This window comes from Fringilla coelebs (assembly GCF_963513975.1).
Source record: "Fringilla coelebs genome assembly, chromosome: 4".
In the NCBI taxonomy this organism is placed as follows: Eukaryota; Metazoa; Chordata; class Aves; order Passeriformes; family Fringillidae; genus Fringilla; species Fringilla coelebs.
The window spans coordinates 62,724,568-62,740,050 of record NC_140032.1 but is presented as its reverse complement, the minus strand read 5'-3'; the positions used below and the strand labels follow the sequence as shown (position 1 = coordinate 62,740,050).

Sequence of the window (15,483 nt, the reverse complement as noted above, 5' to 3'; positions counted from 1 at the left end):
GTCCTGCTAAGGACAGCCCAGCAGAGCACCTACAGGTGTGGGACAACCCATACAGGACACTGAAATAACTCTGTAGGAGTTCTGACATAGAACAGAAATCCAGAAAACTTCAAATGTGAGCTTAAATATGCCTTTGCAGCACGCAGTAACTGGAAGCACTTGAATGGAGTTCAAATGGGAATATCAACTTTTTCTATTTTATTACTGTCTGTGCTTTAAGTAGGAAAATACTAAGCTGAAATCTTCCCTCACTAAACCTTCATAATGCCGAAACTACAATCTCAGGCTTAGAAGAAAGGTTTATCCTTGTCTTCTTTGATGAAGTGATATCATGGATCAAAATATGCACAATTTTCAAAATGGTCAGTAAGGCTGAGATTTCCTTTTTCTGTGTTCAAACTGAAAAATCTTAAACACAACCTTAAACATAACCTTAGAGAGTTAATCCTGAAACTCTGCTGCAAATCAGGTTCCCTGCAGTTGATAGTGGCATGAAATAGGCAGACTTAGTAGCCTATTTCTATTCTCTTGGACAGTATAATCAGTGAGACTCAGGATTTTAAGGCTGACTCATCTTTGCAATTGCACTTTGTTCACTATACCCTCTGCAAAAATGCCCTACTCTTCTATGCTAAAATCTTAAAATGAGAGTGATGATGAGGGTTTATACAGAATTTACCACGCTATCTCTTATCCTGACCCATAGCATCAGCTCAAAAGGACCATGTACTGGTGCCATCAAAAATCCCTACATCCTGGCACTCCACAGCACCCTGTCCAGCACCAGCCTCCCTGACATCTGCATTTGAAAGTAAACCTAGATAATCACAGAAAGATTTAGTTTAAAGGGACCATTAAATGTCATGTAGTCCTACTCCCCTGGGAAGAGCACGGAGCCTTCCACTGGATCAGACTGCTCAGAACCCCACCCAGCCTGGCCTGGAATGTTCCCAGGGATGGCTCATCCACCACTGCCCCAGGCGACCCATTCCACTGCTTTACAATCCTCACTGCAAACCCCTTCTTCCACGTAGCTAATCTAAACCTTTGGTTTAAAATCATTACCCCTTTTTCTATAGATTGCAACAGCTCCCACTAAAAATTCTGTCTTCATTTTCTTGCAGGACCCCATTTAAAAACACCAGCTCTGGGGAACAGGATAAATTTATGTGTTAGTTTAGCAATAGTGCTTGCAAGACATTTTTTTAGTAACCAAAATAAGCACAAAGCAAATGGCAGCTTTTGGGCCTCTGTGGGCAAAATTATGTTCTTAAAAGCAGAGAAAATATGTAATTCACTGCACTCCAGGGTCATTCCAGTATGGTATCTTGACTCTGTCAACACTTAACACCAAGCTGAGGTGGCCTATATCTTGGATATGTTCATGTCTGAGATAGCCTGCAACTAAAAAAAAGCCTCTCCTCATAGCAAGCCTCTCCTCACCAAGCAAGAATCTCAAAGCATTTCTGTTTTTTTCACATCCATTGAAATATTTCTCCCTTAGACTCACAAGCAGCTTATCCTCTAATGGGAGTTTTGCCCAAGGAAAATGAATTTCATGGTCTTCTACATTCCTTGTGGATTAATCTTTACTTTTATCTGGTTTTGCTTAGCAACTGTTTTTTCCTGTAATAAACAGATACGATAAACTAGAAGTGCATGTCATTCCTTTACAGTGTTGGATGAATGCATATTTTCTTTCCTTTAAAATACCCCCACATAGAAGTTAAACTTCCTGCCATATCAGAGTGCTCTTATTCATTATCCATACTCATTATCTATGGAGGAGGTGTCTAAATTGCTGTTAGGTCTTTCCAAATGATGGTATCCGAACTATTCTTGTGAGGGATTTTCCATTCCATCATACTTCAAAAACTTTAATACTGTCATTATATAGTCCACTGTTTGACAATAAACAAAACATAATGACAAGGTGAAGATGCAAATAACAGCACTTGTTCAACAGCAAGTGCTACAAGTGAATGAGGATTGACATAATAAACCACAGCAAAGCTACTTGTGAAATGCAGATTATTCACTTCACAGCACCCCTGGAGCATTAATAATCTTACAGAAATCCTCTTAGTTTACATTTCATGGATATAGGCTGTACTGTAATTTAAATGACTAAGAACCCTAATGGTCACTTAGTTAACAATAGTAGTTCCATAAATAAAATATCATTGTCACTATGTGTTTAAAATTTCAAGACATCCACAGCCAAATATCAACATGTAAGCTATGCTGTGAGTGACCAGAGCCTCCTCCCAGAACATCTGCGCACCCATAAGCAATCACATAAAACAGCCACCATGCTGTGAAGGGCTGTGCAGAGGAATAACATTCACTAGGTAAGATCAATTCTCCCTGATGGAAAATCTACTGTAACACAGGAAATTATGTACTCATCTGCAGAAAAGATGTACAAAGCCAAATTGTCTCACTTTTATATGACTATTACATATCTTAAATACAAGCCAGCAATCTCACTACCTATTAAAGATGAACAGTCAGATAAGAGAACCCCATTTAATGTCTCATACAAAAAGATTGTGTCAGAGTAAGTTATTGTGCTGGCTGAAGTAAGTGGAACATATTCCTTTTCTTGTGTGTGTAATACCATTGCTATTGGAATTCTGACCATGCCAGCTACTCATGGTGGCATGGCATGTGTTAATGACTCTCTGTGCATTATAAAACTCCAATGCATGACTGCAATAAAGAGCATATGGCCCTCGCAATTTTTGTTGCCTATTGCTTTGTTTGTATTTTTTTCTCCGATTTTGTATCTCATCCCAGTAAAAAATGCGGTCTTGCTTTCTCTGACAGTCATCTCACCACCTCTGTCAGAGGGTGCCAGCCAGCATCAGCCTAATGGCATACTCCAATAAAAGATTTACTGTTAATGGCAAGCAAGATGCTGCTACATGTGCTGGTAAAACACCCTGCTTACTTAACACTGCCTTAGCACTCTGCTCTTCCTCATTTTTGAGGCTCAGCATTAAAGAATAAAGGAAATAAAAAGTGGCAGAAGAGGGTCATCCCCTTCTGGCTCCAGGAGAGGATGCACCACATACAGATCACAACATCGCACCATGAATTAAAGTAGCTGTTGCTGCCCTATATAACTAACCATAGGTAGTGGGGGTCACTTGCTTTCACAAATACCAGGATATATGGCTGTGAGACCTCTCTTTCTATACCCAGGCTATAAACCAACATTGACGGTACCCATGAGAAAAGGCTGATCTATAATTTCATAAGGAATTTCAGGGTTTTAGCTGGGGTTTACAGCAAAATTTCAGTGCTATTTGAGACACAGATTTGAATCTCAGACCAAAACATTAGGGTGAGTGCTCTGAGTCACCTCCACAAGAGCTAATGCCACTGGTAAACACAGAAATAAGAGCTCAAACATCAGAAAAAAACAGGTTCCAGTTTTAAAGTGGGAAGGACAAAATCTGGGAGAGGTTTACCTACAACACAGAGCAGCACCCACACTAGAAGTTGAATAAAACACACTTGCTTTCACAAAGAGTGCAACACCCCTAGGACCCAGGACAGGAGATATGAGCTGCAGTGACTCCTCCGAGCCACCTCAGTTGGACTTGTCACCCTAGTGAATTTAGTAATTTTTCTATCTACCCCTAATACACTGTTGCCCACCACTTTTACAGTAATTTCAGCCAGGCGTCCTGCTTATGAACCCCCAAAAGAGAATGAAAATGTCTAATGGAACCTTCACTGTGTCCAAGAGAAGAGCTGCTCAGCCCTGAGAAACCCATAATCTCCCCAGTAAAATACACTCTGTTCTACAGCAGAGCATCAAGCTTGCAAGATTTTAATTCCCACCATGAATATTTTGCTGAGCAACTCAGGTTCCCCATGAAAAGGAAACTGTCACCCTTCTCTACAGGTACTGCTTTGTCCCTCCATGAAACAAAATAGATGTTAGAACAGTTTTGAATGTGCTTCAGCTGGTGAAAATGAAGGAAAATCCAGGGCAATGGAAACTTCGAAGGTGACAATATTTTGTGTTACATTACCCTGCTGGTAAAGCAGATTACAATTTTTCCAGCTACCCAGAGAGACTGTGGATAAACATTTGTTTTACTTCCTTAGGAGAGCTGATTCATAGTAACCATGATTCACATAAACAAACAGAAGTGATTTTAAAAAAACAAAAAAGTAAAACCAGCAACAGGAAAGAAAACAAACCTTACACTCAGCAGGTTATCACATTGGCAAACAAAATGAGCCACGAGGGCTGGAAAGGAGCAATATGTTGTGCAGTGGCACAGCACCATGCACCACACACTGAATAGCCACTCTGGGGACAGGGAGAGAGCCATGTGGGGACAGAGAGGGCCAGTACATGGGCTTGACACATCCTCCCACCTTGGAGACACCAAAGCTCCGTGAAACAGAGTGGCTGCAGGACCCTCCGCAGCAGCCAGCTGGCACCTGGGACACACCCTCTCCCCTCTGGAGCAGGAGGGAGGGCAGGAAGCTCCACCTGAGTTCCCTGGACTTTGTTTCCTCAGAAGAGGTGCCACAGGCTTGGCAGAGGAAAACCTGTCTGAGGGCTTGTATCCTAAGTGTGCACGTGTTTGCCCCTTCTGTGTACACTGCAAGCAAAACCTCGCCCATGCCTTCCATTGTCACCTATGAATTAACGAAAGCAGTCACTTGTGAAAATCCAAAGATTGAAATCATGCAACAGTTTTGATTGAAAGGGGCCTTAAAGACCATCTAGTTCCAGCCTCTGCTGTGGACAGGGACACTTTTCCCTTGACCAGTCTGCTCAATCCTCATCCCCTCAGAAGTGATTAGTCCAGACCCCTTTCTCCACTGGCCCTGGATAAAAAAAGAAATAAGGGCAGGCATCACAGCAGCCCAGGCATTCACATGTCCATTCATCTCGTGGGTTTGCAGGGACCTCTCCCACCCTCCCAGGATCCTACCCCAATGATGCATTTTTAGAACTATCAAATAGTTCTAACAAACAATCTTCAAAAAGTTTCAGTTGTCTCCAGAATTCTGAAGGAATTCATCCAGTCATTTTCATTTCAAGTTTGTTCTTTTATCTTAAGCCACAGAGTCTACATAAACAGAAAAAAAACATATCAAAGCAATGGCTTCTGAAGCATTGCCTTAATGTAGATCTGCCTTAGAGGAGGACAATCCCTCAGGCAGCATGCACTCCCTCCCTGCTGTACCATCCTCCCTCCTAACAGCACACAGAGAACAGAACCACTACTGCCCCTGTGTCCTGGGGTAGAGCAGTATGGTATTACACTCTCTGCCCTTGCAATTTGTCTTTTTCCTTCCATCCTCCACCTATGTTTTCTGCACAGATTTGATTTTTCAGGTAGCTGACTGCCTTCCTGATTTCTGACTAATATCTTGATGGTATCCTTATTACATTTCTGAGACATAGAAGGAGTTAGAATCAGGTTCTATATCAGACAATTAGGGGGAAAAGAGCAGAGGTAGCACTATTAATTTCAACAGACATATCCACAGACAAAACCCAGCTCAGCAATACTGTATCTAACCATGCATCTCATTATTATTCTGCCATTTTCCCACTCACTTTTCTCCAACACCCATGCCAGGTGTGTGCTGGCACACACCCCTAAGTTAACTCTGTATGAAATAATAATTAGGTCTATAAAAATCAAATAAATACATAGAAAAAGACAACTGCTGTGTTTCTTAAGTGTGCCCACCAAGTTTAGATATGAAAACTGCATTGCCTAGTCCTCAATATTTTCATGGCCTTCATCTCAACGTTTATGTGAGTAGGAGTGTTTTATACAAGGAATATAAATGTTAGAACAGGCAATTATACAAGTGACCTTGCCTTGCTCCATTCAATAGTGAATTATTAGTCTTCTCAACTGCAGTTTTATAAGACATCCTTATTGTCTTAATTAATGATCAAGGTACATCTTTGAAATCTTTACAGGCATTATAGATTGCTTCACTCTCTTTTCTAATTTACTCAAATTGACTGGCACATCAGTTTAAACCCTGTCACAGGTAGCTCTTCACTGCAGTCAATTTCTAAACAGAACATCACTTTTCTTTTTTTTCTTTTTTTTTTTTTTTTAATACATAAAACAGAAAGATAATGAAGTGGAAGTAGGAGTTAGAAAGACCTGAACACAGCACCCAAGGGTCATCTCTCCCATGGCAAAGAATTTCACCACAGGACTCAACAGTGACATAAGCACCAAAAAAAAAAAAAGGGGGGGGTAAGGGGAAAAAAAGCAACTGCACATGGGGAAAGGAAAAATAAATAAAAATATCTGATAATATATACTGAATGTGTGTCATGTACACATCCCTGAACATCACAGACTGCAACAGCATCCATTAGGTCAGTCCCTAGCTAAATGCCTAAGGAAAACATGCAGCCTCTGGAAAGCAGCAGGCACACACAGGGGCTGTCTCTGCCTGTCTCAGAGGAAAGGAAGAGGAATAGTGCCCAATGAAATCGGCAGCCCTTTTGTTATCCCTGCTGCTGAAGCCTTTGCTCCCTGTGATCACCCAGATGACAGGTGAATTCATGCAGTGAGTCATCTTCCCAGAGCCTCTGTTGCCTGCATCTCTTGCTCTGGTGAATTCAGGGCACTGCTCAGACACAAGGTGCATCTGTCACAGACAAGGCAAGGGATTTGCAGTGCTCTCTGCATACTTCTGGGTCCCTCCAGGCTCAGACTGCACAGCACACTGTGCTCTCCAGCTGTGCTCTCTATTCCCTCTCTCTTGTGACACAGCACTGCTGTGAAGTAGGACCTCATGCACCTGTGGGGCAGGGGACACTCAGGTGTGGCAGGAGGAATTTGCATTTGACAGCCAAGAATAAGGAAAATAAGAACAGAAGGACCAAAACTGCATTCTCAGTTAATTATATATGGTAGCTACTCTGTTGAAATTCTCAAAAATTACAGAGCCAAAGAAATGTCTTCACTGCAAGACTACAGGATAATCCACATTATCAAATCCAAAAATCCAGTCCCATGTAATTGAAGTTAACAAAAAAAAGAAAGAAACCAATTATTTGGATTTTAGTTTGGGTTACCATCCAATTCCATTCCGACTCCTTCCCCATTTTTACCTCAAGCTGCTAACACATTAAAATCACAGTTTTACTTCTTGCTCTGGTTGGAAATATTTTGTGGATTCAGTGACCCGCAACAAATCCTATCACAGACAGAACACAATTAGGTCTCACAAACAAGTTGCAACCCTTGAATCATTTGCATGTATCACATGTGACTGAATCACATTTTTTGTCAGCAGAACCAACGGATTGTCGAGGTTAGGGCATTTATGGCACATCTCCTGGGGGGTGGGATGGAGAATTGTCTTAGGCTACAATGTAAGATGTAACCAAAAGTATGTTTCTGTTACCACCTGTTAAACCAGATGTGGCAGTGTTCTTTATCTCTTCCACAAACCCATTCTCCCTCCGGGAAATATCTTCTGTAATGGGCCATTGAGTGTCACTGCATGGATGATAAAATTACATCATCCATTGTGAGATGCTCCTTCCTACCTGGATATAATTGGAGAATTGGAACACCCACAGGCAGCCTTATCTTTTGGATTCCCACAGGACAAGAGCTGCATAACCACCATTGGACCTTTAGAGTAAGACCAGACCCTTCTACAGGATCACTGCTCCAACAGAACCACAGCTGTCACTGCAGGAGGGCTGCAGCCACCATTCAATGGGACTGCTGCCAGCACCCTGACCCACAGGGCGTCAGCTCGTACTCTGTCAGGTTCAGCCAGTGTTTTTTGCCTTTACTTTTAATTTTCCTATTAAATTGTAGATCTGATGTGGAGTCTCTTACTGATTTGCTTTCAAAGTAGTGCAGGAGTGAAGGGAGAAAAGGTTGGAGCCAGAACTCAGGAGTATTCAAGGCCAGGTTGGATGGGGCCCTGAGAAGCCTGGTCTAAAATCTCCCAAACTAAAAGTCAAGAAAGAATATAAATAAAGGCAAAGCAACTCAGGATATTTGAGTCCCACTAATTTCCAACTTCCAGCAAGAGTGACATCCTCCAACTAAAAAGAATAAAATAAATTCATGGAGGGAGAAAAGTTTGTTCCCATACTGAGATGTCAGAAATCTGACATTAAAACATGCAACCAAGACTGAAATACTTAATTTCAGAAATGAATGATTAGTAATTTCTAAAAGAAACAATAATTAATGAGCTGAAGATGTGAGTCATAGTAAGGAGCTAATAAGATTAGTGAGAAAGCAAAAGCAAAGATCATTTTATTAAGAACAGCTGGTGAGTCAACTCCCCTGAGAGCTAGTAATTGTCTATTTGTCCCTCTCAAACACACACAAATACTACTGAATTACATTCTTAATTAAATGGTTTTCATACATTTTACAAATAACAAAACCCGTGCTTCATTTTGTGAAAGTAGATTTGAGCTAGTAAATTAATTTTTTTCTTTATTTGGCAGATTCTGCTCCCCATTAAAGGATTTTCTAGATCTGAAAACACGATTTTATCACTTACAGAGGGCACAAATAAACTGTAGAAATTGTTGTTGAATTCACCAGGTTTGGGCACTTCATTTGAGATACCTCCCAGATAACTGAAAGAATTTAAGCAGACTGCAATGCTGTTAGATACAGTCAAATTTAGAAAGTATAAAACTTCTATTAAAGAGACATAAAAATAGCTGGGGAGAGGCTAATTAGAACATCCTCACTCTATGATGAAGAGTAAGTATTCAAGTGCAAAAAAACTACCAAGACACAAATAATACATAGAGGAAAAAATGCAAAAGCTCACTTAACTGACCTGGTTTTCCCTTTAAGGTAATCTGATGGGTTCACATGAGCAAATGGGCTTTACAAAATCCTGGAAAGATTAGTATTTGTCTCTTTTGATTATCTTCAGGTAAAATATCACAATGTAATCCTATAACTTCTGCACTGAATATTTGGCACTGTGACCTGACATGAAGATGATGAATTGAAGTCAAATGTATCTTTTAGGAATAAGCAGAATGTAATGACACAAGAAAGATTTCCAACTCCAAGAAGATAGACCTTTCTTGTGTCTAAGACTACTGATATTAATATTCCTCTTCAGAGCAAATCTTGTCATTAAATTATAAAATAACAACCAAAAAATGTAAGAAGCAGAGAGGTGGAAATATCAAAGGTTTTCATCCTCTCAATTAACACTGAAAAGATTTTTTTTTTTTTTTTTTGCTTACTGGGAATCTAATCAGTGGCTAGATTGACAATAAGCAACAGTGCAATCCAAGTTTCTGACTGACTTTGGTAGGGGGCTGCATTTTAATGAGAAGTGCCAAAAATCAGACGGCTACAAACAAAAAAGGAGCTGGAAGAGTTGTAGCATCTCAGCCACCATTCCCCTCCCATCCATCTGCATCTCTATAATGCTCAGACAGCTTAAAGAAAACACCCCTAATATTTTATTTCTCTCACTCAGTCCTCATAGATGCAAAGCTGATTCTATAATTAGAATGAATGGGCAGCACACATTTGCTAGACATGGCATTCACATTATTTAAAAAGAGTATAAAAATAGATTTTATCAAACATTTTGATATCCTGATTTTATGAAATGTCTGGTGATATCAAGCTCTGGTGACTTGCTATACAGCTAGTGTTTCTTGTTGTTTTGGAAAAGAAGGAATAAATGAACTGAGAAGAAAAGAACACTGGAAAATTCTAATAGACAAACTGACTGATCTCAGACCCCAAGGTCACAGCAAAGCAATTCATTTCTTGCTTTTTCAACAGCACAAGACATGATTTATCAATCTGAGGCCACACTTATAAACACTATACATCTCAATAATATGTTCTTTGCACTGTGTAATTTTTTAAACAATGATAGATTGCCTGGGCTGGACCAAAGTTATTTTACAAACAGAAATGAAATATTTGCAAATGAAATGGTTCAATAAGGTGGGGGGGAAGAAATGGAAAAAAAAAAGAGGAGATAGACAAAAAAAGAAAGGATTATGCCAAATAGCAACTATACTTAACTGCAAAGTAATCTATGCTGTAAAATGTTTTCAGAATCCACATCCTTTGAAATTCTATTATTTTTGTTCACTAAATGAAAAATATTTCCTAAGTTCAACAACGCAAACAAAAGCCTACACTGCCAAAGAAAATTATTTAGTAAAACCAGGGCTATAAATTAACATCTCTCTCAAGTTGCCCACTTGATGTCAGGCTGCCTTGAAGTCAGTAAGGAATTTGAGTCTAAGTTTCCCTCCCCTTAAAGTGAAATAATATTTTCTCTCTCTTCCAACACAAGCCTAATCTTCACAACTTGAAGCACTCAGGCCAATCATTTACTCATAGTGAGGATGGAGCACAATTCTGTTAAAGTGAGATTCTCTTTGGCCAGCACCTGACACAACCTGGCCCTGACTTTGACAGGGCTCTGAAGGTGTTGCTGTGATGTGAAAACACTTCTGTGATATCTTCTCATCTGGAGGCTGCCAAAACTCTTGATGAACTATAGCACTGATCCCAGACTCTGCTCAGCCTAGGCAGGCAAGAGGGAAATGCTCTTCAGGCATGAGCTGCTTTCAGGGTCTTGATTGAAAAACCTCAGTCTATTTCTTGAGGGTACATAGTGGGTGCTCAAGAATATGGATGAGATCAAAGACTGTACAAGAAATGAACCTGGAAGTTCAACATGCCTGATTTTTAGTCCTCTAAATTTCCTGCTCCAGACAACACGGCTCCTGTCAACTTTCAGATCACAAACTCTCTCAGAGACCTGGCTGTTCCTTCATTCACTTATTATTTAACCATAAGACCTCAGTTTGAGACTGATCCTTATAGTGTAAGAAAATCAAAAAGATCAAAGCTGCAGGTGATGTGGCTGCAAAAGTTTGTTTGATGAAGTTCTGCTTCAAGGACTATTTAGGTATTTTATTTGAAACAATTGCTATTGACACAGCCCATACATGCAAAACATAATTTTCAGAAAAAAGGAAAAGAAATTTAATGTTGTTCCACATATTTTTGATACTAAAATTATTTCAGGCTATTTTAAAAAATTGTACATTAAGACTACAACCACAGTTCCTTCCAAAATAAACATTAACTTCATATTTCTTCAGGCCCTACTAATAGCTGCATGAGAGAAGCACTTGAAGAAAGAGGAATAAAGAAATGAGTTCAGGCTTAAAAATGATGCATCAAAAGGGGGTTTAGCAAGAGACAGAAAAAGCTACTTTTACATCTTATGATAATTGGGGTTATAATAATGTCCTTACACAAAAGAAGGAACAGTGGCATTTCTGAAGCGAGAATTCAACACTACTTCCAAAACCTGTTCAAAAAGTAATGACATTCACTTTGAGATTTTTTTTTTTTTTTTAGTCTTTCTGTTCTCCCTCCTGTACCGTAAAGGGTGCTTGCTCCCCTTGCTCCTGCTTTGCTCATTCCCACTGTCTGGGTTTCTGCTCTCCCTCTCTACGGTTTCATATTGCCTCAGCACACCAGTGACTCAGACCCAGAGGATTTATCCTACTTCTAGACCTAACTGTGGAATTTATAGCACCTGGGCAGGCAGCTGCACCTCTACAGATTCCCACAGCCTCCAAAGCCCTTCCTGCCTCTGCAAACAGCTGCTTGGAGCACAAAGGGGACTGGGCAAGGACACAAGCATCCCCCTTTCCCTGCCTCTCTCCTGCATTCCCAGCGACACATGCCATATTCCAAAAGGTCTTCCTGGTGCCATACACCACAGAAAGAAATGCAATCCCTATCTGAGAAATTTAATGTCTAATAGCAGGTGCTTCCTCCTTCCTACACAGCTCAGGATATACTCTAGGGCCCACCTCCACAGAATGTTTTGGGTACGAAGGAGCCTTAAAGATCATCTTTGACAAGATTGGTTGCCATAGGTGGGGACACCTTCCACTGGACCAGGCTGCTCAAAGCCCCATCCCCACTCTCTGCTAGAGCATTCCTTCCATCCCTCTGCTGTAAACCTGGCACACCCCCTTAGTACATTCACGGGGGGTTTGCAGGCTGCTGCTTCACATGGGGATGGAGCACATCATTCACCTCAGTTACTTCCAAAGCTGTTGCACATCTGGAAATACACAACTGTGACCAATTCTCAGGCAAATATTTACTTTGACAGGAGCAGGGCAGAAGACACTGTGCTCACCTCTTCTGCTGTAAGTAATTTGCATCCTGACCACTGAAAAACATTACAAATTGCACATCTGGAGCTGTTACAAGCTCTAAATGGTTCAAGCCTGTACCTTCCTCTTCCTTTTTAAAATCAGCAACATCATACCAACACAGAAGTACAATACAGTAGAATCACAGAGTAGTTTGGGTTGGGAGGGACCTTAAAGTTGTACCTCCAAGCCCCCTACCCATGGGCAGGGGCACCTTCCACTAGACCAGGTTGCTCAGTGCAACATTTAACATTAGGCTCACAGAGAGAATGAAAGACAGAATTTTAAGTTTAAAAAAAAAAAATAAAATAAATAAAGGCAGTTTAGTCTTAGTAAATGCCTACAACAGCAGGACAATTAGTGGCTCATCTAACATTTGCACTGGGTTTAGTGGGAGCTGAGACTGAGATTAATCCACACTATTCCCTTGCACTGTAGCTTTGGGAACAATGGTGGAACCGGACTTGGTTCAGGACATCTTTCCAACAGAGCCATGCACAAGTGACAACCAAATAAAAAATATGTTCCAAATGTTTCATTTAATTGCTTATTTTGGCTCAAGGGAGTCCAGAATCCCCCCTTACAGGTGGTGCAGAGGTTTCTGTCAGCACAGACAGCAACAGTCCATTTGCCCTACCATCACCTGCCACTTATTTAGCAATTTTTACTATCCCACTCTCTTCTATTCTATATTATAGAATAGAATATCCTTTGCATGGAGATTGGGCACCTACTCATGATGAAGGGAAGTTTTAAGAGCCTTGTGATAGCATTGCAGCTGTAATATTGAGCTGTTTGTTTTGTTTTTTCCAGCACCATCCTGGGATACACTAAACCAGCCACGTTATGTGGTTTGGCCTCCAGTCCTACATCGTCACTAGCAGCACACATAACTTCAGCACTCTCCAAGGATAACCTGGAGAACAGAGAAGTTCTCCTGAGACGGGAAAAGACAGTCTTCTTCCCTCACATCCTAGCTGCAATGGAAAAAAATCAGAACTGAACCAGCACCACTTCTCTTAGCTGAGATATATCATGCTTCATGGGGTGCTTAGCTTCTAAAAGAGAGAGGAGCTATGTGTTTCTGTCCTATGCAGCAGAGAGCAAAATGTTCAAAAATAGGCACTTCTCTGACTTAAGCCACAAAAAAACTCAACATATATAAAAATAGCTAGAATGAAAATTACCAAGAATTCCCGTTAAAAGAACTGCAGAGACACAGAAGTGTATGAAAAGTCACAAAAGGTGTAGACATCTGCACATTTAAAAAGATCACACAGTATTGGTGGTAACCACACGATAATTTTCAAATTATATTGCTTCTAGCTGAATTTAGTCATACCACCAAGACTCTGGCTCCTAACCTATCTCCCCAGAATTTCCTGAAGTACTAGATGTCCTGGACCAGAATCCCTTCACAGCTACATTTAGTTTCACATTTAAAATCAATCTGTGACACAACAATTTTTCAAAAGTAAAAAAAATCTGTAGGTTGTCTTTTGGTTTTAGGGTCTGCCTCTCATGATTTTATAAAGAGAATAGATCCTTGGTAGCTCAACCTTAGATCATCCAGCTTGAGTTCGTGTGTGTCCCAGGCCTGGGAATTTTTAGCCAGCTGCTCTCCACTGACACAAATGACTTAAAAGCACAGAAGCCTTCAGGTTTGAAAAGAACTCTAAGACCACTGAGTCCAATCATTAAACCAGCACTGCCAAGTCCACTACTAAACTATGTCCCCAAGTGCCACATCTACACATTTTAAATACATTCAGAGTCCTGTTTTACTAAACCACAGCTCCTAAAATGGCATTTTATCAGAACTGAAGGTTACCAGTGAAAAACCCATTTGTACATAGATATCTGTCATAACAATTACTCACAAATATCAATGCAGTATTTTCTACCTGCATTTGTCTGGTCCCAGATTGCAGTCACACAATTCTCACCCTACATATCCAGATCACAACAAAGAGTCTGCTAACACACAACACATCCCAAAGTCACTGAAACAATGGAAATCTGCCAGTGCTTCTACCAGCCTCATGTTTTATCATCCATTTCCTTATAATGATTTTCAGGCCTCTGAAATAGCACCAGGTTTGGTTCAGACTTTGAAGAAACCAACAAAATTCTTCTGCATGCTCCCAGTCAATGGCTTGGGGTTTTCTTCCCTTATATGTTTCGGATTCGCATTAACTGAGTGTACAGTGCTGGGGGTCCTTTTAAAACAATAAGTAATTTGGTGCCCAGCCAGCTATCTTATTTTAAAAACCTAAGAAAATTAATTTCTTTATTAAGTAAGTAGTTTCTTTTCCTCAAAGAAAACAAATTGATCTGGAAAGGCACATTTTCTCTAACTTTTAGGAAAAGTTAGTGGCTTTTTATTACTGGCCCCATGCACCAAAACACACCTACCAAAATAGATGGGACAAATCAAACTCCCCCTAACAGGACAACTTTCAATGTTTTATAGGCAGGTGATGTGGGAATATTCAGCTCTGATTTGAAACAAGCTCCAACCCATATCCCTCATTCAGTTTAATTAGATTGGATGTTTTGTGACATGTATTCAAGATCCTGCATTTCTGAGACACCTAAAACAAGTAGAACTAAGTATTTGATTAATATTTAAACACAGCAAAACTGACAAATATTGCAGCAGATAAGTTTCTTGGGCAAGATTTCCCTGACAGGATATCAGCAGCTTCCACTGAAAGGAGCCACTGATAGTTACTTGTATCCTGATGAGGAGAACCAGAGCCCTAAAGATCTAGTTAATTTTCCACTTTCAGCGCAGATAAAAGCAGAATACATAATAAGGCCACAACAGACCAAAAATAGCAAATTTTCAAGCAGTTGCAATTCAAATAGATACCAGATGTGCTGGAAGGCAAGCAGCTTGACCAGCATACAGAACTTCTGAAGATCACTACCTTTACAACATTTTAAATTTCATGACCGTTTCTCAAAAGTCAAGCAAAAGATTAAGTACGTACTTTTCAGGGTTTTCCACTTCTTCAGTAACAAAATTGAGGTAAAACCTAGAAAATAGTTATAAAATGTATTAAAAGATTTATTCTTATATTTTTATTCTGTATTTCTTTCACTAAGAATCAAGAAGATGCTTTTAGTTAAGCACTGCTGTTAATTACGGTAGGATTTTCAGGCCCATGTTTGGATTAAGGAGAGTGATATTTAACTTTCCCTTATCCTCACACTCAGGAAGGGAATTCTCAGAAAAGACAGCTAAGTAG

The 15,483-nt window shown here is 40.1% G+C and overlaps 1 protein-coding gene across 1 annotated transcript in view; it reads right to left on the bottom strand.

The window, feature by feature from the left end:
• Positions 1 to 15,483, bottom strand: part of SLC7A11 (solute carrier family 7 member 11) — a gene marked incomplete at both ends in the record, with an annotated part of 57,369 nt that overhangs the window by 20,937 nt on the left and 20,949 nt on the right. The window contains one exon of the mRNA XM_084204081.1: positions 15,226 to 15,270. Within this exon, the coding sequence (XP_084060207.1) occupies positions 15,226 to 15,270 (45 nt within the window). The remainder of the gene's footprint in view (positions 1 to 15,225; positions 15,271 to 15,483) is intronic.